Here is a 25,027-nt window from a genome sequence, read left to right as displayed (position 1 = left end):
TTAAAACTTTTAGCTAATCAAATGACACCTGCCAACACTGTTCTAAAACCTAAAGAACTTATCAGATATTTAAATAAACATAAAACTAAGCCCATGTTTTTATTTATATCTATACTGGTCAACAGAAATCCAGACATTATCTCCACATTATTCACATTAATTTTTTAAAGGGGGTTCCTTTTCATATATCTTCTTTACTGTTCCAATGTCTATGCTGAACAGGGATTTCAATCCAGATCAGAACATCCCTTCCATTGAGGAATGAGGAATTTGAACTCTGGCCCAATTTGTTAACTGGAAAAAATTTAAAAGCCTACTGCTGGATTTTATTTCTATTACGGTACTTTTTGCTTCCATCTGCTTCAGTTATCTTTAAAATCATCAAAAAAAAACTAGATTTCTTCATGCCACTGCCTAAACCAAAGCAGTCAAGTTGGTTCCACAAACTTCCTTGCAGAGTTATTGTTTTTGAAATTATTTCAAAAACAAAGAATAAATTGTTCTGACCAACATACCCATTAACTATACATTTTAACTAACATAAGCCACCTTGATTTTTTAAGCAATTAACTAAAATACCATTTTTATGTCATCAAAATAGGCTACTTACTCACCTGAACAAAGGCGACCGTAACGACGATAAGTATTGCCTAAACAAAACAAACAACCTTTTTAAATAAGACATTGTAATAACTGTTAATCATATCTTATTTTTCTGACTCTATCTGCAGCCCCAAGACACCAGACACTAAGCACAAAACATCCAGGGAAGGAATCACAACTCCGCCTTGAGGCCTGTGGGGAAAAACGGACAGGTGACAGGGACCTGCCTCCCCAGGAAGGCTTCTCAAACTCTTTGATCTCAGGATCCCTTTATGCTCTTACAAACAGAGGACCAGCTTTTGTTTATGTGACTTCCAGCTATTGATATTTACCATATTAAATACGTTTTCAATCACTCAGTTTTAATTTCTACTTATTATCTAAAAAAAAGTAAGCCCATTACATGTTAACATACAACATTTTTTATGAAAAATATTCCCCCCAAAAAATTGTGGGAAAAGTGGCAGTGTTTTCATTTTTTCTATCTTTAATGTCTGCTTTAATACAAAGCCAGATTCTCGTATCTGCTTCTGCATTCAATCTATTGATATGTTGATTAGGCTGAAGTATATGAACAAAATTCAGCCTCATTCAGATATTGTTGAAAAAGGGAGGAGTATTTTAAAAGCCTTTTCAGATGATTATGGATATTATTCTTAGCTACACCAAAATTAGACAACTGTTACTTCAAAAGTAATTTGCAATATAGAACCTAAAACTGTATCAATGAACTTTTCATAATCTGTTATATTAAAATCTACTGATCTCTTTTGCATGTTTCATGGCTCTTTTGTCACCGAACATTTTGTATCATCATGCACTGGTCATTTAGAAAAGATTGATTCACTTGGTTATTCAAATCTTTCAAGTGTTGACACATTTCATAATAGTTAAAAAAAAAATCACATTCACTAAAATCACTACTGATCTTATTAGAATAAGGTCTTAAATACTGGGAAGCTGTCCAGCATAAAATAATGCATAAAATTTTTGCAAAATTCTAATTATCACTGAAAGCTTGAATTTTACCATTGGCAACAAATTCTGTCAGTTGTTTTTCTTGTAGTGATAGGCTCATGCCACTCACTTTCAAAAAAAGTATGCCAGTTATCCAAGTCTTAATAACCATAGTTTGTCTATCAGTCATTCTTTCGAGTAAAAGGCTAGTTCAGCTCAGCACACAGCCTTTCCTTGAAACAACCATCATACTTCAATGCGTACTTCCCATTTCATCACACAGAACATTAAAAACGTATATATTTAAGGATCAAGACTTAATAAAATTAATTTTTACTGTTTTATCAAAAACACTGCTAAGAGAAACAAACAGTGAAAGAAAACAATGACTACTAGTTTGTTGCCATTATTTTGATTCAAGCCGAAGCTCTAACAGTTTTACCCGCCATCACTTTTGCGCCACTGATGCAAATGTCTATAGCAAAAAGACAATGTTTTTAGTTTTATGAAAGTAGTTTTGACCTCATATGCTCCCTTAAAAGAATCTCAGGGACTCCTGGGAGTCCACAAGCAAGAGCTGGTGAATCACAGCTCTACGTTCATTTCTACTGTGTTCTTAAGCCTAACACACTTGCTTTAATCAATGCTTATACTTACTATAAATTTTTATACTACAATGAAACAGAAGGGCAAGAAAAAAAAAAAAGATGAAAGCCAGAATAACCTAACTGGAAAGAATAAAATACAGAGTACACTGTTAAATAATACTTTTAATTTTTTAAATGTCAGGCTTCAGTTCACGATTACTCAAACGTATTCTCAATTGGAAAGTAAAATAAATATTTAACTGGAAAATTATTATAAAATATTTCATATCTGTGAAATTATCGGATTGTTAAATAATTCTAGGGTGCCAATCACAGACCCTTGAACATTACATGAGATCACTGCAACTAAAACCAGAATTTGGATTTTAACAAAAAAACCTGAAGAAGCATTAAGGCATGTCTCAATTCATTTTCTAAAATAAAAGCCAATCCTAATTTATATGATTAACAATTTTTAAAAATATATATTTTTTCTTACCACAGTGATACTGACAGCATCATCAAACTGATGCATTAAAACACTGATGACTGCAGAAGCCAGAAGCAGCATAATAAGGGGATTTTTAAACTGAAAGTGAAAAAAAAACAGCAATTCAACAGTTTTGTATGAAAGACAGTTGTGCACCATCACAGCAAAAGCCTAAAAAAAACAACTATCAGGGCATTATTACTTAAAACTAAGAATTTATCAATTCCTTATAGTACACATGTATTTTTAGTATACTATAAGCTGTTCTGAATTTCTACCCGGGCTAGAATAAATGGAAAATAACTTTGAAGCTAAAGGTTTACATTAAGCACTGGGTAGAACACCTAAATTATAAATTCCAAACATTCCTCAGCATTCCTATACTATAAGTAAATGGGTGTAGATTACAATTCTGTGGTTGACCCACCCACCACAGGAATAACCACCCCCCACCAGGGGAGGGGCGGGGCAGCTAAGAGCAGACAGTAAGATCCTCACCACAGAAGAAGCTGAAGATTTCCCCAACACTGGTTTTCCTGACATCTAGCTAGCAGAGACAAAAGTATCTAAAGAAACAAACCACAGCACCAACTCAATCAGGCAGCTCTTAAATGACCAAGCACCAGAGCCACCCCAAATTCTTCTAGTTGGACATCCTAGTTAAACGTCAGAGCTCTGCTGCCAGAGTGCCTTCCTCTGATGAAACGGTGCCAATCGCCGTCAAAGTTGCAAAGTAACTTTGCGAAGAATCCATCCCAGCAGAGTCTCAGCCCCTGGATATCATAACTGTGAAGTTAGACGCCACCACCTCCCACTCCCTTTATGGCTCCATTCCTTGGCACAGCTGTTGCAACCCTGCTTCACATCAGAATCACGTGAAGAGTTTCCAACAAATGCCCAGGTTCACACCAGAGCAATCAAATCAGAATCTCTGGGCACAGGGCCCAGGCTTCAGCATTTTTAAAGCACTCCCCAAGTGATTCTAATGCACAGAGGATTGAAAATCACTGCTCCAGCAAAATAAAAGTACAACTGCAATGTGGTTCAGGGTTGACAAACTACACACAAACTGAGCCAGAGTGCCTGGGTCTGAATCCAGCTCCAATTTTGTGTGACCTTAATTTTTTAAGCCCTGGGGGTGCTTCCCTACCTTGTACCAAAAACTGTGGTAAGCATTAACCAAGAATGTATATTAAATCACTGTGTAAACTACAAACCCCTCAAACATTAGCTGCTATCACCACACTTCGAGAGCAAGGCCCATGATCATTTTATTTCACCCTAAACCAGCTGTGCCGTGGTACTAAGGAAACCACCTGATAGATGGCAGGCTCCAAATGTTTGCAGAACAACAAATTCAGTGTTCTCTGCAGAGGAGTGAGGAGTGGTCCAGTGCTTTATGATTAACAACTGATATTTACTGTTAATTACTGCTTGCACTTAACTACATTACAGGCACTATTTCATTTCATTCTCACAGCAATCTCATGATGCAGGTAACTCTAGCTTTGAAACAGGATCAAGAAAGCAAAACATTAAAAATCATATTGCCTAATGATAAGTCAAATCACTGTAATTTATAAATCCAGAGTAAACTTCTGAAGTTTTACGTAATGTGGAAATGTGGTAAATGTGAGAATACAAATATACATATAAAAAATATTCCAATAAAAACAAGACAGATACAAGGTTCTTCTCTAAAAATTCAGCTTTTCTACTTTAGACAAATTCATTTAAATAAGTTAAAAATGATAAATTTTGGTTCATTAACAAGCAAGGCCCTTTAGAAAAGTTAAACAATGATATTTTTAAAAAAGAACCTGTAGCTTAGAAGGCATTAGAAAGTTTCTTCACTAAAAAGAATTTATTTGGGGCTTCCCTGGTGGCGCAGTGGTTTAGAGAGTCCGCCTGCCGATGCAGGGGACACGGGTTCGTGCCCCGGTCCGGGAAGATCCCACATGCCGCGGAGTGGCTGGGCCCGTGAGCCATGGCCGCTGAGCCTGCGCGTCCAGAGCCTGTGCTCGGCAACGGGAAGAGGCCACAACAGTGATAGGCCCGCGTACCACCCCCCCCAAAAAAAAGAATTTATTTGTATGGCAAACTAATCTTACTACTTGAAAACTGGCCATAGGAGTTTTTTTTTTTTTTTTTTTTTTTTGGTACGCAGGCCTCTCACTGTTGTGGCCTCTTCCCGTTGCGGAGCACAGGCTCCAGACGCACAGGCTCAGCGGCCATGGCTCAGGGGCCCAGCCACTCCGCGGCATGTGGGATCTTCCCGGACCAGGGCACGAACCCGTGTCCCCTGCATCGGCAGGCGGACTCTAAACCACTGCGCCACCAGGGAAGCCCCATAGGAGTTTTTTAGCTTTTCACTAATATACTTGTCATAAAGATAAGAAAAATCCTACAGTAAATCTTTCTGAAAAGATTAGGACATTAATAAAATATAATTAAAAATAGCGATAATCTACTGATAGCTTACTATCTCCTAAGATTATTATCCCCATTTTATAGATAAGGCTCAGAGGATAATAAAGAGCACAGAGCTAGTAAGAAATAAAGGTAGAACTTGTACCCAGGCAGTCAAATGACCTAACTTTTACTAATTTTCTAAGCTAGCCATATTACTTTTAAAAAAGTTAGCATTTCTATAATAAAAAATATTTAAGACACCTGCAAAGGAAACTACTGTTAATAGTATCACCTCCATGTAATATGTCCTTAAAGATTTGTACACTAAAATCATAGAAATTCCAATGTAACAATAAACTCTAACAAATGAAAAAATTTAGGTAAAAAACATTTTAAAAAATTATTTCCTTTCTCCATAAATAACTTCACAAAAGTAAACAACTACATTTACAAAAATACATGTAAGTTACACAGCAGGAGAAAATAAAAATATCTCACCTGAGAAATATACTTCTTCCATAGTGGCTCATCTTCACTGATATCAAACTCATTCCAGCCATGGAAAGCTCTCCGATGACTTACTTCACATTTGTTTAGACCATTCTGAAGATCAGCCTATGAGATTTTACCCATAAAAGTCACTGAGAATATTAGCAGAGAAAAAAAAAAGAAAACACAAAAAAAGTACATACGTATGATAACACTTACAGGAACTTCTATGACAGTCAAAACTAATCTATGGGGACAGAAAGCATATCAGTGGTTGCCTGGGGCCAGAGCAGTAGGAGGGATTAGCTGCAAAAAACATGTGGAAGCTTTTCGGAGTGATGAAAATTTTCTACATCTTAATTGTGGTGGTGGTTACATCTGTCAAAATGCAAACTGTACATTTAATATGAGTACACTGTATTTTATATAAATTATACCGCAATAAAAAAAATTTTAATGTAAGCAACAAGATAGAGTTTAACAAACAAAAAAATTATGATTCTCTTTGGAGAAACAGAAATAACACAAACCAGTCAGGATGTACAGAAAACAAAATACCAGTACATTTTAACTAGTTTTCTTCATTTTCACTGTTGTCTTGTTGTTTTCTAAAATTAGTTTCTCCAAAAGATCATGCATGTTTCTTGCTCTCTGAGCCTATCAAAATTCTGAGATTGGTGTTACCTTTTGTGCTTGGACTGTATATTTATTCCAAGCAGAAAATCTGTGGTTCCTAAATTACTCAAAATAATGAAGTTAACATTAACTGGTTCTTGGGACATTTTATGCCCTATGAACACCACCTACATTCTTCAGTCACTGCCTCTCGTGATTTATTATTTTAACTATCATTAAAGTATAAATTATTTGCATCTCTAAAATAATTAAGTTTCTCTGGCCAAAAGCTTTATAACAGAGTTCACTAATAGTCTTGTGACACAAATATATTTAGAGTAAGTGGTTTTAAAACAGAGTATAAATACAACTCGCCTCCCAAAAAAAACCTCAAGAAAAGGATAACCGATGTTTTTAATGCCATTGTTAAAATATGTAAATTCTGAAGGAAGAATTTTAAATATTCTTTTCCTCATGTTTCATTAGATTGTGATTTTTAAAACTAGGAAGAGATTAAATTACATAAGCAAAGTTTATTTGCAGTTCTGAACTTGCACTTAGCTTTTACATTAGAAAACACCTAAAAAAAGATAAACTCCCAACTCTACTTATGTTAATAATTAAATTATTTTCCTAATCCAACTAATCCTCACAAAGCACAAATAGTCCCTAGCAATACTAATGATCTAGAGTTGCACTGTCCAATCAGGTAACCACTAGCCTCATGCACCTATTTAAATTTCAATGAATAAAAACTAAATTAAATTAATTTCAGTTCCTCCCCTAAACTATCTGTACTTTAAATCCTCAACTGTCATGTTTAACTAGTGGCTACTGCACTGGACAGTGCAGAACAGAATATTTCTGTCATCACAGAAAATTCTACCAGACAGCACTTACCTATAGGGTCTAAGTGACTCATTCTACTATCCACTCCCTTCCTCCCCACCAAGCACTTACTTGGAGAATGCTTGCAACTTCACTGACTGGTAATTCACTTGCTTTTTTTGATGTCAATACAGGAATCATTGTCTCATTTTCAGCATTAGGAATTTTTTGAAAACGTGCAACCTAGGAAATAAAACCAAAGGAAAAATATTTGAATATACTAAACAATTCTAATGCGGTCTAGAATAAATGAAAATTCAAACGTTCCCAGAAACCTTTTTTCACAGTTAGAAAACAAATATTTTCAGACTAATAATGAGTATCCAGTCCTATTAAGATAATTTTATAGTATGTGCTATTCCAGAAAGCACATTTCAAAAATTAAGTCACCAGTGCTAGCTAGAACACAAAATAAGTTTCACATTAAAAAAAAATGCTATTTCTACACCAGTGTAATGAGTAAAAAGTAAAACAGATGTCCTGTCTAGCAGATCCCAATGATTACATGGAGTCATAATCCTCTAAACTCATTATGTTTAACACAAGGGACAAGGAACAGCTAAGCTTGCTCCATTTTAACTACTCCTGTTGACCAGCTCATTTCTTAACTATCCAGAAAGGACACCAGGCTACTCTACCGAAGCACCATGACAGAACATCAGAATTACAAACCCATTCTCAAACGAGGGGAAACAGAAAGCAGAGAAACCAGACAAGCAGAGGACACACAGGTGAGTGAAGGGGTTGTGAAGAAGCAGAGTGAGTCACAGAGATGATAGTAACCATGGCACCTACTTGATGCAGCTTCATAAGCAAATGTCTACAGAAAAGTGTTTAACACATTTCTAGAAATAAATCCCCAATCCAGACTTGAATCTTTATAGACAAGAAGTTTTGAAAAAGTATGAGAAAGGGAGAAAAAGCTCCACGCTGAAACTTTAGAGAAGAAAACATTTCAGCTGCCACACATGCACTGATTTAAACAATACTGAAAGTGAAGTGATCATCTTATTGCCAAGATACAAATCTTTAAGCTTTCAGGTGAAATGTTTTCAACCTTGGATAATCAACATATTTAGGATAAAATATTTCCCTAAAAATTGTTTTTGAGACAGCACTTCTTTAAGACAACAAATAAGGTCAAAAAAATAATAATTTAAGTTTCTATTATTATTAAAGTATTATTATAGAGACCTGTATCCATTTAAAAAAAAAAAAACTTTGTACTTACTCCAAAAAAAACAGTAAATAGCTATGAAAAAAAAAAAGTGTTTCCCAATGCATCCAAGTTCTGGAACAATCATATACACATTTTCTAATCTCATCTATTACAAAGGCATTGTTAAATATTTAAGTATTTTAAAGAAAAGAGCATAAAGTATTTTTCTTTTAATGAGAAGATACTAGTGACCAAAAATTCTGAGGAAATTGGAAACAGATTACCTTTCTTGACATGGTTATTTTATCTTCTGAAATCATTAAGAAGGATCAAATATGTTTACACTGCCTGCAGTGACAATGAGATTAAGAAAATCTTTTATTTCTAAGATTCACGTACATTAATTTCTTCATATATAATATGAGGATAGTGCCTAAAGTTGTTTGAGGATTACATCCATTAATACATAATTTGACCCACTAGTAATAAACACTGAAATAGCTATTTTCTCCCAAAACTATTTAATATTTATACGCACATACTCAATAATATAATGAGCTCAATAAATTATTAAGGCTAGTAATTCTTCTATTAGACATACTTCTATTAAACATATCATTAATATATTGGAAACTGCCACCTCCAGTTCAAGAGCCTTACTAATAAAAGTCTTTTTTAAAAGTTACCCTTTGGTAGTTGGTATATAAATAGAGTCTATGTTGGAACACACTTTACATAAAATCCCTCAGGAGCATTACATGGGCCCAAAAGAGCTCAAAAATCTCAACAGAAGGAAGTGAGACTATATTTCATTTAATAAAGGATAAGATAACTCTCTACATATATGAAGGGCAAGAGGGCAACCCCAAACCCAAAGGGTGAGTTTACAGCAGACCAACTTCAGGACTTAGAATGAAGAGTGCCAGATGCTGTGGGTGGTGGCAGAGGCTGGATGGCCAGCCATGATAAGGACCGGTTTCCACAACAGAGGGAGGCCACAGCCCAGTAAATTCTTGGCCAAAAGCAGTGATGTTAACTGTATTTATGCTTACTAGCCTCTATATCAACTTAAAATTATGAAATCATTAAATTTTAATCCTATTTTCTTTTTAAGCAAATGTTACAGAAATTTACCAACTCAGATGGGTCGTTAGTTATATAAATCATAAGAATATTTTAATTTGTTCATTCATTTACTCTTTTAACAAACACCTGCCATTTCTTGAGAATCTGACTCTGTGCTAGGCCCTTAGAATTTAACAGAGAGCAAAATAAGGAGTGCAACTGGAGGGAAACAGAAGACAGGTATTAACAAAGAATAGCAAAAATGAATGGAAACTGATATGATCACTACTATGAAGGAGTCCACAGCTAAGGGCGCTTGCAATCAGAGACTACAATCAGGACAGGAAAGGTCTGATGAGGAAGTGATGCTTATGGAAGTGAGAGGCAAGAAGCTGCCTGAGGGAGGGGATGGAAGAACAGAAGGAACTGAACGTGTGAGGAAGGGGGAGCACGGCGAGAGTGAAGCACTAAAGATGGCCAGCATTCATCCACTCACTCACTCAGTCCTTTGACACATAATCGATGCTTATTATTCTTGGTACTGGGGACACAAAAGTGACCAAACAGGTAAGAACTCTATCCTCATGGAGCTACATACCAATAGGAAGCAAAAGACCATAAATAATACATGATAAATGTTCTAGAAAACAATTAAGAAAAGAAGGATAAGCAAAGGAGGAGTTACTTCATTTTATATGGTGGGGGCTGGTGGGCACCACAAGGAAGACCTCTCCAGTAAGGTGACATTTGGGCAGAGACCTGAAAGAAGCAAGGGAACCAGCTATTAGACATCTAGGTAGAAATGTCCAGGAGGAAGGTGGGTACATGTGCACCTAGGAGAGGTCCAGGCTGAAACAAGCACATGTCATCATGAGCATATAAATGGTATTAAATCTGAGGATAAACATACACACCAGCACAGAAGAAAGGGAAGAGGTCTGCAGGCTGACCCTAGGGCATCCTCCCAACAGACAGAAATCCAAGATGAGCAGTGACCAAGAGAAAAGACCAAGAAGGAGCAACCAGTGAGGTAAAAGGAGAACCAAGACAGAAGCAAGTATTTCAAGGACAGTGTAATGGGCTGGGCCAAATGTTACTGAAAAATTAAGATAAGAACTGAGAACTGACCACAGGACTTGGTGACAAGGAGATAAATAAATGAACTCAGTGTAGTATAGTGGGACCCAAAAATCAGGAGTGGGTTCAGCAGAAACAGCAGGAGAGAAGTTAAGAGACAGCCAAGTGTAAGTAATTCCCATTCTGATGCAAAAGAGGAGCAGGGAAATGGGATCATAGACAGAATGAAATGTAGGGTCAAGAGTTGGGTTTTTTTTTTAAGATAGAAGAAATAACATCATGTTTGTATGTTGATTAGAATGATAACTAACAACACAGAAGAGAGACAGGACAACTGATAAAGCGATGTTCTGGACTAAATGAGAGGGGTGGAATCTGGCCAATTTCGAATAGGGCTGGCCTTAGATAACAGTTCATTCAGTTACAGATGGGAAGGCAGAGTAACACAAGTAGGATGCAGGCACGTTGGTAGCTATGGTGGAGGGAGCATATTGAAACACTCCTCTGAGAAATATCTGGATTGAAGAAATCAAGACAACATACAAAGCAAAAACAGGCTAAAGAAGTGGGTGGGGATCCTACAGGGTCCTATGGGCCATACTGTAGAATTTCTATATTGATCTTAAGAGCAAAAGGAAGACTCTGAACTGTGGTATGAAAAATAATAATAATAAATAAAGGCCACAAGTTGGAAAATAAAAGGAGTGGAGAGTAAAAGTGGTGAGAATATGACCAGTCTGGAACCTATTACATAAGTCTAAACAACAGCCTAATGTAGCTTGGACAGGGAGATGAGGTGCAGAAATAGTAGAAGTAGAGGTAAAAATGACAGGACATGATGATGAACTAGATTTCTAGCTTGTCTTATATGCTAAATAGTAACACTATTCACCCTGGTAAAGAATACTTGGAGACTCTTTTCAACAAATGGTGCTGGGACAACTGGATAACCACACAAAAAAGATTAAAGCTATACCCCTCCCTCACACCATATAATTTATATATATTAATTCAAAATGGATCAAAAACCTAAATGTAAGAGCTGAAACTATAAAACTCTTAGAAGACATGGGCTTAAATCTTTTTGACCATGGCATCCTAGACATAATGCCAAAAGTACAGGAAACAAAAGAAAAAGATTGCACATCATCAAAATTTTAAAATTTTGTGCTGCAAAGGACACCATGAAGAAAGTTAAAAAGATAACCCACGGAATGGGAAAAAAATATCTGCAAGTCATTTATCTGATAAGGGGCTTATATCTACAATATATAAACTCCTACAATTCAACAAGAAAAAAGGACCAATAACCCAATTAAAAATGAGTAAAAGATTTGAACATACATTCCTACAAAGAAGATATACAAATGAGCAATAAGCACAAGAGAAGCTCCTCAACATCATTAGTCATGAGGCAAATACATATTAGAACCACAATGAGATAATACCTCACACCCACTAGGATAGCTAAACTTAAAAAGACTGCCAATAAGACATGTTGGAGAGAATGCAGAGAAACTGGAACGCTCATATGCTGTTGGTGAACTGTTAAAAGGTGCAACCACTATGGAAAAGTTTGGCAGCTATTACATATTATTGTGCTATTATGCAAACATTTCAGCATAAAAACAATCTTTGAGTGATTTAGTAATGCTTCAATTTTGAGACTTATAAAGTACAAGTAAGTTCACAGAAGTTGAAGGTAACCATCTTAACCACCTGAAATAAACCATTTTAAGAGATAATATGTCTTCCACATGTTATTTAGAAGTTCACTGTCTACAGATTCAGGTTTCAGGGAAAACTTCCCTGAGCTAAGCCATGAAGAACGGACGGCAGAGAATAGCTAAGATATGCCAAGGAAGTATTCCAAACAAGAGATGAACACTACTAAAAGTCACAGCAATAGAAATTTAATTTGTATGTAAGTAAGCCAATCTGGCTAAAATGAAAGAACTGTTTTATTATGTACCTCTACCTCTACTAAATGAGTCAGATCTACTCAGACAGTAAGACAAGCTATAAGTCTTTAATTGGATGCATTTAAAAACTGCAGAAACTTTCAGATCTTTAGGATGTTATAATTCAGTCAAATATGGGTCCTATATACATAGGCCCCATAACAGACCTACTGAACGTATATTTCCATTTTACCAGGATTCCCAGGTGTTTCACTCATATTTTTGAGTCTAAGCACCGTTATCCATCAGTTTCCAATTCTCATACAAATCAGAATTATATGGGGGTTGCTACAGACTTGAACTGTGTTCCTCTCTATTCATAAGTTGAAATCCTAACCCCCCAACGTAATGGTATTCAGACATGGGGCCTAAGGGAGGTAATTAGGTTATAAGGGTGGAACCCTCATGATAGGACCAGGGCCCTTAAAACAAACACCAGAGAGAGCCTGCATGTGCATGAGCGGGGCAGGCAGGCAGGCTCTCCCCCCACCCCCACCCTGCCCCGCTCCCACCATGTGAGGACATAACAAAAAGATGACCAGCTGCAAGCCAGGAGAGGACCCTCACCAGCACCCTGATCTTCGACTCCCCAGGCTCCAGAACAATGAGCAATAAGCCACCCAGTCTATGATAGCAGTCAGAGCAGACTAAGACAGGGGTCTTCTGTTTCTGTTTTAATCCAAGTGTCCAGGCCCCATCCTATACAGTGTGAATTATTAGGTCTAGGGTGAAGCCAAGACATTTATTTTTAAAAGCTCCCCAGGGCAGGTCTAATGTGCAGCCAATGTTGATAATCACTGGCCTAGAGAATGGGGCTGAAAGGCACAGTTAGATTAAATATGAACATTATAATATTTTATTTTTAAAAGGTAAATACCTTCTAAAATGAGCTACCACCAGAAGTTTATACACTCTCCCTGGGGAAAAATTAATTTTACAAATTCTGTTACTTCATTCAGCACATGAGCAGAAATCTGATTTTTAAAAGAAAGTCAGCAAAGGTAGCCCAAATTACCCAAAAGAAGTCAAGCCATGGGGGAAAACTGAAAATACTTCATCCCTGCAAAGTTGGGGAGTTATTAAACAGAGTTATTAAAAGTTTTCAGGTCAACTCTTTGGCAGTAAGTTTTCCAAGTTTCACTTGCAAGTAATCAGAAAGACCTCTAATGCCCAAGAAAACCAAGTCTGCCAGGCAGTGAACTTGAACGAACCAGGCACCTCTCCACAGTTGTTTAGTAACTATAGCATGGGAAAGCAGGGCTATCCTGGGAACTCTAAAGGCCAAACCATACAATGCTACTATAAAAATGTGAAGAAGGCATACACAGGCAGAAGAAAACAACAGTGACAAAGCAGTTCCAACAACACTGAGGACAGCAGTTCCAAGAACTGCAGGTTCACAGTGATTTACAGAAATCAAGTAGACCTGCTCAATTGCTTGCTGATTAAAGCTAAAAGTGAATGACACTAAACAATCTCACCTAGATGTGGTTGTAATTACTAACACAGAGAAGCTTACGTGCATAAAACACACTCCAGGTAGAAGGGAGAATTCGCACTTTGGTACGAGCAAGTCATAATTGTAAGAAAGGCCCATGACACTATCATTAGAAATACTAGTGAATTTTGGTCCCAAAGGTATTGACCAAATGACTCCTAGTTTCTTTAACTGACCTTCTGGTTGAGAACAAGGCAGCCAGTATTTTTCTGTAACCCTGTATAAGTGTTTATATCCACACCACACCACACTCAGCAGGCGGGGGGCGGGGGTGGGAGGGGGATAACAGTAGAGTACAGCAGGCATCAAACCAAACATCCCCTTCAGAATGGGAAGACAGGACAAGATCCCATGCCCACTCCAACTTCAAACAATAGTTTTGTTTTTATGTATTCTATGTTTTAGCTTTGGGGGAAAAATAGTATTTAAACAAAGAGTTTTACAGCTTTAAAGGGGGGGTGTTGGCGGAGGGGGTGAAACACTCTAGTATAGTGATTTTTCAAACTTACTAGTTTCAGGTCAACTCTTGACAATAAAAATTTTCCAAGGTTCACTTGCAAGTAAACAGAAAGACACTAGTAATCAGAGAGATTACTAGTGAACCTCAGAATCACCTGGAGGGCTTGTTAAAACACAGGTGACTGGGCCCCAGCCTGAGTTTCTGAATCAGCTGGTCTTGGGTAGGTCCAGAAATTACATTTCTAACAAGTTCTCAGGGAATGTTGATGATGCTGGTCCAGGGACCACTGCTCTGGTCAAGGTCAGACTTGACTAGATCCCAATTTATAATCCCAATTCTATGTCTTGCCATCTCTGTGTCCCAGAACAAGTTACTAACTTCTCTGTGTCTTTTTTTCTCAGTGGGAAATTGAAATATTACCTATTTTCATTTCAACAAGAGCTAAAAGAAACACCATTTATAGAAGTGTGTAGCATGGTGCCTAGCATGTGGTTCCCTTCCCCTAAGGTTAACACTAGTGATATAACATTTATGCATCTGTCTCGCCCCCACTCTAGATCTTCACATGAGTATGACATGGTTTTTGTCATCTTGGTACCCTCTGCGAAGCTCTTAAGAATATCCAGCATCAGAAGTACTATTTGAAAAAAAGAAAATACTGGGATTTTTCTTAATGGACAATTACACAGCAATAGAATAGTATTATCCTGAGACATACCTATGCCTCTTAAACGATGTTTCACTGAAAATACAAAAAGGTGACAGGACTGATCAGAAAGAGTATGTAATCATCCACAAATTTAGACTACTATCTTCTACAAGGACTAGGCAAGTCCATGTATTTCACCTTTGAAAGTGTTGAGATCAAGGTTTCCAATTGCCAGACACTGTATTTTATTGGCAAATGTAGCAGCCATGAAAGCAGGAAAAGTCAGCCTGTCCCTGATGAAGCTCTCCAAGGATCAGACTGCTGGCATGGAGCAGAGCAGAAGCTGGCAAGTGTCTCCTTGTGGGCAAGTCTTATTAATAAGTGAGGTGTTTATCAAGAATACAGGTTCTAGAAGTATTCTTGGCAAAAAAAATTAAAGCTGCACCGTGACCAGTGGTAACTAGGTCTAGAACAATGCTTCTCAACCCCAACTGTATGTTAAAATCACCTGGGGAGCTTTTAAAAATTTCTACAACAGCCAGAACTCCAGACCAATTAAATAAGAATCCACAGGAATGCTCCCAAGGATGGGTGGGTACCAGGTATAGTTCTTTTTTAAAAAACTCCCGAAGTGATAACATACAGTCAGTGCTCTTATTAACCCATCCATCAATTTACAAGAAATACAGGAGATAAAGAAGCACATTAAATAACCTCAAAAGAATGTACTCAGCAAATTCCAGGCTATGGGAAATTCTACAGAACAAACAACCTGATTTTGTAAACAAACTACAAGGAAAAGAAAAGAAGGAACATTTTTAGACTAAGAGATATTTAAGAGATATTTACGGCCCAATTACGGCGTGTGGGCTATATTTCAATCTTGATTCGAATAAATAAACTTGGGGGGAAAAAAATCAATCTGAGATCATAGTTGCATTTAACTGTTTTATCTCTTTCCTTAAATCTGGAACAGTTCCTCACTCTTTTTGTCTTTCATGACCTTGACACTTTGGAAAAGTACAAGCAGGGAGTACTATAGTGATATCCTACAAACTACAACTTGGGTTTGATTTTTCTAAATGGATGCAAGTGATGCATTTTGGGGGAAAGGGAAACACCACAGAAGTAATGTTGTATCCTCCTCAAAACATCATTATCAAGAGGCATATGATGTTTATGAGAAATGGAATACTGTCTGCCATATCAGTAAACAAAGGATTTCACAGTCATCATTGATTGCAGCCACCAACCTACGGTGAGCTGGTGAGCCCTGAGGAAACTCCGGATATGGAAGCACAGGATACTGGCCCCAGATAGCTGAGGTACGTATCAAAGGAATGATTTCAGTGTGCCCAGACTCTTACATTTTCCCATACAAAGAAAGGCACTAAATTCCTTAATTTGGGATATCTGGTTTTCTTTAATTAATAATAATCTTTTGATATTCAGAATACCTGCCCTTTGTTGCAAAACTCCTATATATCCTGGATCCCCCCTCTGCCTCCTCGGAGCAGTTCTCTAAGGGTTACTTGAGATGCTGCCTCCCGGGCTTGAAGTCCTAAAAATTCCCACTGAATAAAACATAACTCTCAACTTTTAGGTTGTGAATAATTTTTAGTTGACATTTATTATAGATTTGTCTCCCCAGAATTCATATGTTGAAGCCCTAACCCCGACGATATGACTATATTTGAGACAGGGCCTTTAAGGAGGTAATTAAGGTTAAATAAAGTGGTAAGAGTGGGGCCCTAATCCAAGAGGACTGGTGTCTTTGTAAGAAAAGGAAGACCAGAAGCAGGCACACACAGAGGAAGGGCCACACGAGGTGAGAAGGCAGCTGCCTGCCGCCAGGAGGCCTCACCAGAAACTAAGCCTGCCAACACCTTGATTTTAGACCTCCAGTCTCCAGAACTGTGAGACAATGAATTTCTGTTAAGCCACCTAGTCTGTGGTATTTTTGAGTACTTCCTAACTTTCTGGCACCAAAAGATATTCAAGCTTATCTCTGCGTCTTCCTTGCCCCTACATTAGAATCAGCCCCTTCTCCAGGGAGCCTTAGTTCCTTTCATTGACAAACATTATTCGGAAGTGTCATGGCTTTAAGGCCTTCACCACAGGCTGAGTTAAGGAATATATACATATATGCACAAACACATATCTATATCTATTTTTATATTTATCTGTAAATATGTTAAAAACCATGAGTCCATACTGAAGCTGCCGATGCCAATCTAACTCTACAGAAGTTCATTACAGCATTTTCCCTTTACTTATCTGGAACACTTTTCTCTTACAGTGAAAAACCTGACTTTCATTATCACCATTATATATATTTATTTGCTCTAATCTAGAATACACAGAGTAGTTTTGGAGTTCTAACCATATCACTGTAAAAAAAAATCTAACTCGAGTACAGTATTTGTGTACAGTTCTGTCTTTAGTCTCAAGTTTGTTTATAGTTCTTTTGTCAACAGCCTTATATAGTCAAAACCCTGTATTCCTAAATTACTTAGGTTAGTTCTTCCCATGCCCACCCTTCAGTGTGGTTATGTTATTCATTTGAAATATAGTTAGGTTCATTTGTTTCTGTTTGTATTATTCCATTTGGGATTTGGGGCATATTTTTTCCCATCCTCTCCCCCATCCTTGTTAATCGTGTTTATTTGAGTATATAAAACATTAATTTAGTTCTAACAGTTAAAACTACTCAAAATAGGTAAAATCAGAGAAGTGTCAAGCCCTCTCCATCCTTTCAATCTCTCTGTACCCCACCCTCTTTATATAACCAATCTTGTTTCTAGTTTAACTTTCCTATGTTTCCTTCTGTTCAAATGAGCATATGTGTGTTTATTTTCTGATTTCCTCTTCTTTTGCTTAGAGTAACATAACCTATATAGATATTCTCTTTTTCACTTAACAGTATATCCTGGAGATCAATTTATCAGTCAGAGTTCAGTTCAGGTATCTTCCTCATTCTTCCTATAGCTGCATACCACTGTTTTATACACACACACACACACACACACACACACACACACACACACACACTCTCTCTCTCTCTCTCTCTCTCTCTCTCTCTCTCTCTCTCTCTCTCTCTCTCTCTACATACACCACAGTTTATTCAGCCACTCTCCTACAAAGGAGATTGCACACAATGACCCATAAATAACCCTGCATATGGAATTTCATATCTGGAGTTGTACCTTCAGGGAAAATTCCTACAGTTGAAACTGATAGCTCAAAAGGCAAATGCATATGTAGGGCTTTGTTGCATATTGCCAAATTCTCAAAAAAAGTTGTACCAGTTTGCCTTATCGGGAATGTATAATATGTGTCTGTTTCCTCATACCCCTGCCAACAGGATGGACGGTTATACTTTAATTTTTGTCAATCTGACAGCTAAAACATGGTATCTCAGTGCACTTAAATTTGCATTTCTCTAATTATGAATTTAAAAACATTTCATATGTTAGGGGCCATTTTCATATGCTGGGGCGGGTGATTATCCTTAATGTATTTTGATCATTTTTCTATCAGGTTACTGTAGTAGATTCTCTCAAATTTTATATATATATATTCTCTCAAATTTTAAGAGTTATTTATATATTAGAGATCTCAGCCCTTTATCTTGATATATTGCAGATATTTTCTTCTAATCTATCAGCTGTCTTCACTATATGTTTTTTGCCATGCAAAAAAAAATTTCATTTTAATGTAATAAAATTTATGAATCCTGTCTCTTACTTTCTTTGTATTTTGAGTCATTCTTGAAGACTCAATATTAAGAACATATTTTAAGAGCTAAAATGCCCAGTTCCATGAACTATCTGGTACTCAATAACTAAGGGTATAATGACTAAATATTACACGAGGTAGAACTTAGAAAGTAACTGCCAAACTAAACAATACAGAATCTTTAAAGAAAAAAAAAAAAACAGTATGTCTTGGTCATAATCACAAAATTCAATGATCTACCTCACACAATATACAAATATTAGATCAAAATGGAGCAGCTACCTAAATGTAAGTACTAAAAGCCATAAAACTCTCAGAACAAAAAAGAGGATCAATCTTCATGACCTTGGATTCTTGACAATGGACTCTTAAATAAGACACCAAAAGCACAAGTAACAAAAAGAGAAAAAATAGATAAACTGGACTTCATCAAATTTTAAAACTTTTGTGTATCAAGACATTATCAAAAAAATGAAAAGACAACCTATAGAATAGGGGAAGTTATTATAGATTATTTATCAATAAGGGTTTAATATCCAGAATATATAAAGAACTCCTAAAACTAAACAACAAAAATACAAAAAACCCCATTAGAAAATGGTCAAAGGACCTGAATAGACATTTCTCCATTTGTGTATGTATAAATGGCCAATAAGCACATGAAAAGATGTTCAACATCATTAGTCATAATGCAATGCAAATCAAAATCATAATGACATACTACTTCATATATACTATGATGGCCAGAATTTTTTCCTTAATTAAAAAAAAAAGGAAAATGAGAAGTGCTGGTGAGGATGCAGAGAAACTGAAACTCTTGTTTATTGCTGATGGGACTGGAAAATGGTGCAGTTACTGTGCAAAACAGTTTGATGGTTCCTCAAAAAGCTAAACATAGAAAAATCATATGACCCAGCATTTCTACTCTCAGGTATAAACCCAATATATAATTAAAAACAGAGCCTCAGATATTTGTAGACCAATGTCTAACGCAATATTATTCACAACAGCCAAAAGGTGGAAACAACCCAAGTATCCATCCACAGATAAACAGATAAACAAAATGAGGTATATACATACAATGGATTACTATTCAGCCACAAAAAGAAATGAACTTCTGATACATATACAACATGGATAAACCTTGAAAATATGCTAAGTGAAATAAGCCAGAAACAAAAGTACAAATACTGTATGAGTCCACTTACGTGAAATATCTAGAATAGGCAAATTCATAGAGGCAGGAAGTAGATTAGTGGTAACCAGGTAACAGCGGTAAAGAACAGGATCACTGACCCTTTTCAAGTTTACCTATATTAGCCATATTACCTCCAACTCAAAAAAAACCTCCAAAATGTACACTTCTTTGAACAAAAGTGCTTCTTAAAAGTGCTTTATAACGCGTATTTGTAGCTTTTTTCCTACAACAATGCCGTTAAAAAAAAAAATCAAATCAATCTTACAGATTCTCCTGCCAACTTTCATCCATCTGACCCCAAGTTTTAGTAGACTTTTTTTTAAGTGTCCAAGTAAAATAAGTGTTTCATTTTAATTTTCAGCACACAGAACTTTTTTTTTCTTTAGAATCTTTAGTATTTGGCATAATCATAATACAAATAAACAACAATGAATATGTTGTACTATTCTATATAACAAAGTTATCCTGTTGTAGGAGAGAGACTATAGAAATAATTCACTGTTTATAAGTTCAAACTGGGTTCAATATACACAGAAATATTTTTCTGGCCCTGTCCATTTAATAATCAAAAATTTTTGCCTTCAAAACTATGTGGTATAAAAGCAACTATACTCCAATAAAAATTAATTTAAAAAAATTAAAAGGAACGTGAATTCAAGGAAAAAAACCAACTATGTGGTATATATAGATTTTAGATAGCAAAAGGGAAGTGAGAAGACTCAAGCTTTTGTCTTGCTACTGAGAACTAATTCACCTTAGAGCCATATACTCGCCTGTTTCCATCTCAGTTATCTAATTCTCAGACCCTTCTCAAAAAAGAAGCAAAAAGGAAAAAACAAAAAACAGGATAAAGGATTCAAAGCTCTTTCAGAAGGTGTAGGTAGATACACTCCCCTTTCCACTGCTTTTTCACCACTTAGGTAGGCTATTTAGTTCTCTTAAGATTTAACATTGGATCATTATTTTAAAAAATATTTTTCATATTCATAATAAAAATTTCAGCAGTAAAATAATGCATGCACGCCTTATAAATATGCAGTTGTTTCCCACGCCATAAAAGTTCTGTTGTTTTTTAACATCTTTATTGGAGCATAATTGGTTTACAGTGTTGTCTTAGTTTCTGCTGTATAACAAAGTGAATCAGCTATATGCATATGTATATCCCCATATCCCCTCCATCTTGCGTCTCCCTCCCACCCTCATCCCACCCTTCTAGGTGGTCGCAAAGCACTGAGCTGCTCTCCCTGTCAGCACACACAACTCTTTAAGCAAGATTCAGAAATAGACTCTGGCATTCATTCCCAGCTGTTGTCTGTTGAATACTGTTGTAAACCATCTGTAATCCAACAGAGACTAAAGTCTTACATAAAATGAACCAATCCAAAAAAAGAGCTCACATTTTTAATATGCTGTCTCAAAGAAAAAAAAAAAAGCCCTCTTACCTAGTTAGGTTTTTTTGGTTTTGTAAAATCCACTACTCAATACTTCGCTTCTGCTAACCACGACAGTAGCTGCTTCCAAGGACACAATTAGGGGAATGAATTCCTAATCAGTACACGCTAACAAAAGCCATGTTTTGAAAAACCAATCCCCAACATGAACGAGAAGAGCAGGCAAGAAAACACCACTTTTGTATATGGATAATAAAAAGATAAAGAAAACTGGGGGATCAAGTTACACAGAAAAGCTAAGACATCATAGATTCAGTCTCCCACTTCATTAGCCAGACAACTTGATTTCTTTCTTTGTTTTTACATCTTTATTTACAATGGTGTGCTAGTTTCTGCTTCATAACAAAGTGAATCAGTCACACATATGTTCCCATATCCCTTCCCCCTCGCGTCTCCCTCCCTCCCACCCTCCCTATCCCACCCCTCTAGGTGGTCACAAAGCACCGAGCTGATCTCCCCGTGCTATGCGGCTGCTTCCCACTAGCTATCTATTTTACGTTTGGTAGCAGACAACTTGATTTCTGCACTGGTATCAGCTATTTCTTTTCCAAGCCAAAAGAAACTGGTACTGCAGTAATGCACAGTAGTTTTGAAAAGCAAAATAATAATAATAATACAAGCTAAGTTTTGACTAACTCCATTGAACAATCACATTCTAAGCCCAACCCCCAAGGAAATCATAGTTCCTACCTCACTTTAAACACTCACAACCCATGAGTATCTCTAAAAGGAATGTTACCCAATAGGAGACCATAAGAATCCTATTAGCACAATTTAGTTTGCTTTACATGTCCTAATAATGCTGCCTAACAGAGGATACAAGAATGGTGTATCCTCTATTATTAGTAACATATATAACTGATACATTTAGTGACAACTGAATTTGGACTGACTCAGAAAGCCTCAGAGATGGCTAAATAAAAAGTCCAAACCCACACGTCTGTAAGTGGCCCACCTAGGCCAAGAAGTCTACCACTTAGTCCCCCTGCCTGAAATGCCTGCAGCATATCTCTACAGACAAGAGGAACCAGGTCCAGCCTGCATGCTTGACACCCCACTAAGCTTCAGACCCCATTCATTCCATGAGACTTTTTGTGAAAACTCCTCATAACACTGAACTAAATTACTCAACCCCTAGTATCCTACAGCTCCTCCAAATGTCTTTATCCCTCCACTACAATGTAAATTCAATGGCTTCAAGAACTGCAGGCCACACAAACCAGTGTTGGCCATGCCTGGCACATACCTGGTTCTCAGTAACTGTTAAAAGGATAAATGAAAAATTAACAGACTTCTTTCCTAACCATTTCAACTAACACTATGCCCCTAAACAAAAACTGGACACTCCTGTAATTAAGAATTAATTAATCCCTTTAAGTTCATACTTAAACTTTCTCTTTCCTGATCTATACTGGGGGGAAACCCTCTTGTCATCCAAAGTAACTAATGAGTCAAAGAAAGATTAAGTGATCTAACTGCTTTCACTAAAATGTCAATGCTCTATTTGCTCCATATTATAAATAGCTGCAGAATATTCAGATGGTTTTTACATTTGTTTATGAATAACTGGGCTTCCTTCTATTGAAATTCATGTTCCCATGCTAAAAATATGCCCTGGAGAAGAAAGGTGAAAAATAAAAGAAGAATCAAAATCCTCTTAAGTTCCTCAGCATCTCCTTGCATAAACCTTTTATAACTTCATCAGTAACTCACATGTATGTTTTTAATTCCTTGCTTCAATTTTCAATTCTTTTATTAAGGTATAATCAAAGACACTCCAAAATGATACCACTGAACCCAAAGTGGCAGAAAGTAACTTCAAAAAGTAATTTGAATGAATTTTTAGTTGTAAACCTAATGGCTTTAGCCCTAAATTAAAAAGGACAAAACTTTCCAGTTACGAGACTTTCGCAGTGCACTTGCAAGTTAAAAGATGAATTATTTGTCCTTAAAAGATCCACAAGAAATATGGTGTTTTTATTACTTTGAAGCTTCGAGTTTAAAAAAAGCCTAAAATTCCTTATTCAGTATAATAGTTTATAAATGTTATCACAGTAGTAGTTGGAAGAGATATAACAGAAAAAGAACTAGTAGTAGTAAGGGTAAGGCGATACAAAACATTGAAAGAAACCAAAAGGTAATCCTGGAGCTCAAAAGTACAACAATTGAAATTAAAAATTCATTAAGGGGACTCAAAAGCTGATTTGAACTGGCAGAAGGAACCAGCAAACTTGAAGATATGACAATGGAAATTTAGAATTTGAGGAACAGAAAGAAAAAAGATCTAAGTGAACAGAGCATTAAGGACCTGTAGGACACCAATAAGAAGGAAAAGACAGAGAGAAAGAGCAGAGAAAATATCTGAAGATATAATGGTCAAAAACTTCCCAAATTTGATGAAACACATCAATATAAACATCCAAGAAGCTCAACAACCTCCAAGTAGAATAAACTCAAAGGGACACACACCAAGACACATTATAATCAAAGGATAAGACAAAGAATCTTGAAAGCAGCAAGACAGAAGTGATTCATTACATATAAGGGATCATTAATAATATAAACAGATTTCTCATCACAAACTATGGAGACCAGAAGAAGGCAGACTGATGTATTTAAAGTGTTAAAGAAAAAAACTAAACTAAGAATCCTGTGTCTGGAAAAACTGTCCTTCAAAGTGAGGAAGAAATTAAGACACTCCTAGATAAACCAAAGTTGAGGGAGTTCATTACTTGCCCTACAAGAAATGCTAAAGAGAGTCCTGCAGATTGAAATAAAACGACACTTGACAGTAACTTGAAGTCATATGAAGAAATAAAGATTTCAGTAAAGGTAAATACACAGAAAATTATAAAACCTAGTATTGTTGAAACTTTGGTTTGTAACTCCACATTTTGTTTTCTACATGATTTAAGACACTAACGTATTTTTTCATTAGGTTTTTGGACACACGATGTATAAAAATGTAATTTGGGTACATCAACAACTGAAAGGAGTGAGGGTGGAGATGTAGAGGAGCAGAGTTTGTATGTTATTGAAATTACACTGGTATAAATCCAAATTACGGTGTTGTAACTTTACAATTATGCAACACGATAACCACAAAGAAAATAGCTAAAAAATATATACAAAAGTCAGTAAGATAGGAATTTCAATGTTTCACTACAAAAAAATCAACTAATCACAGGCAGTAGTGCAGGAAATAAGGGACAGAAAAGCTATATGGCATACAGAAAACAAATAGGAAAATAACAGAAGTCCCTCATCAGTCTGCCTTAAAAAGGAAGGAAGTTCTGAACTATGTTACAATACAGATAAACTGAGAATGTTATGTTAAGTGGGGTAAGCCAGTCACAATAAATGACTCCACTTATATGATGTACCTAAAATAAACAAATTCATAGTGACAAAAAGTAGAGGTTACCAGGGGCTGGAAGGAGGGGGCAATAGGGAGTTACTATTTAAAGGGTACAGAGTTTCAGGCTGGGGTGATGAAAAAGTTTTGGAAATAGTGGTGATGGCTGCACAACATTGTGAATGTACTTAATGCCACTGAACTGCACATTTAAAATGCTTAAAATAGCAAATTTTGTTATTACTTACCTTACAATTTAAAAGAAATAATGTAATAATACCAAAAACCACTGACTTGTACATTTTCTTTTTATACATTTATTTATTTTATTTATTTATTTTTGGCTGTGTTGGGTCTTCATTGCTGCGCGTGGGC

General features: G+C 36.3%; 1 protein-coding gene across 4 annotated transcripts in view; it reads right to left on the bottom strand.

The window, feature by feature from the left end:
* ATP2C1 (ATPase secretory pathway Ca2+ transporting 1) overlaps window positions 1-25,027 on the bottom strand; it is a 117,779-nt gene that overhangs the window by 57,805 nt on the left and 34,947 nt on the right. For all 4 annotated transcript variants that reach the window (XM_079922660.1, XM_079922663.1, XM_079922661.1 and 1 more), the window contains 4 exons: window positions 7,114-7,224; window positions 5,548-5,664; window positions 2,647-2,736; window positions 615-650 (listed from right to left, as the gene is read on the bottom strand). In XM_079922660.1, the coding sequence (XP_079778786.1) occupies window positions 615-650; window positions 2,647-2,736; window positions 5,548-5,664; window positions 7,114-7,224 (354 nt within the window). The remainder of the gene's footprint in view (window positions 1-614; window positions 651-2,646; window positions 2,737-5,547; window positions 5,665-7,113; window positions 7,225-25,027) is intronic.

Source organism: Stenella coeruleoalba, assembly GCF_951394435.1.
Source record: "Stenella coeruleoalba genome assembly, chromosome: 5".
Taxonomy (NCBI): Eukaryota; Metazoa; Chordata; class Mammalia; order Artiodactyla; family Delphinidae; genus Stenella; species Stenella coeruleoalba.
Note: the sequence above shows the minus strand (reverse complement) of the source record. Positions and strands in the feature narration are given on the sequence as shown.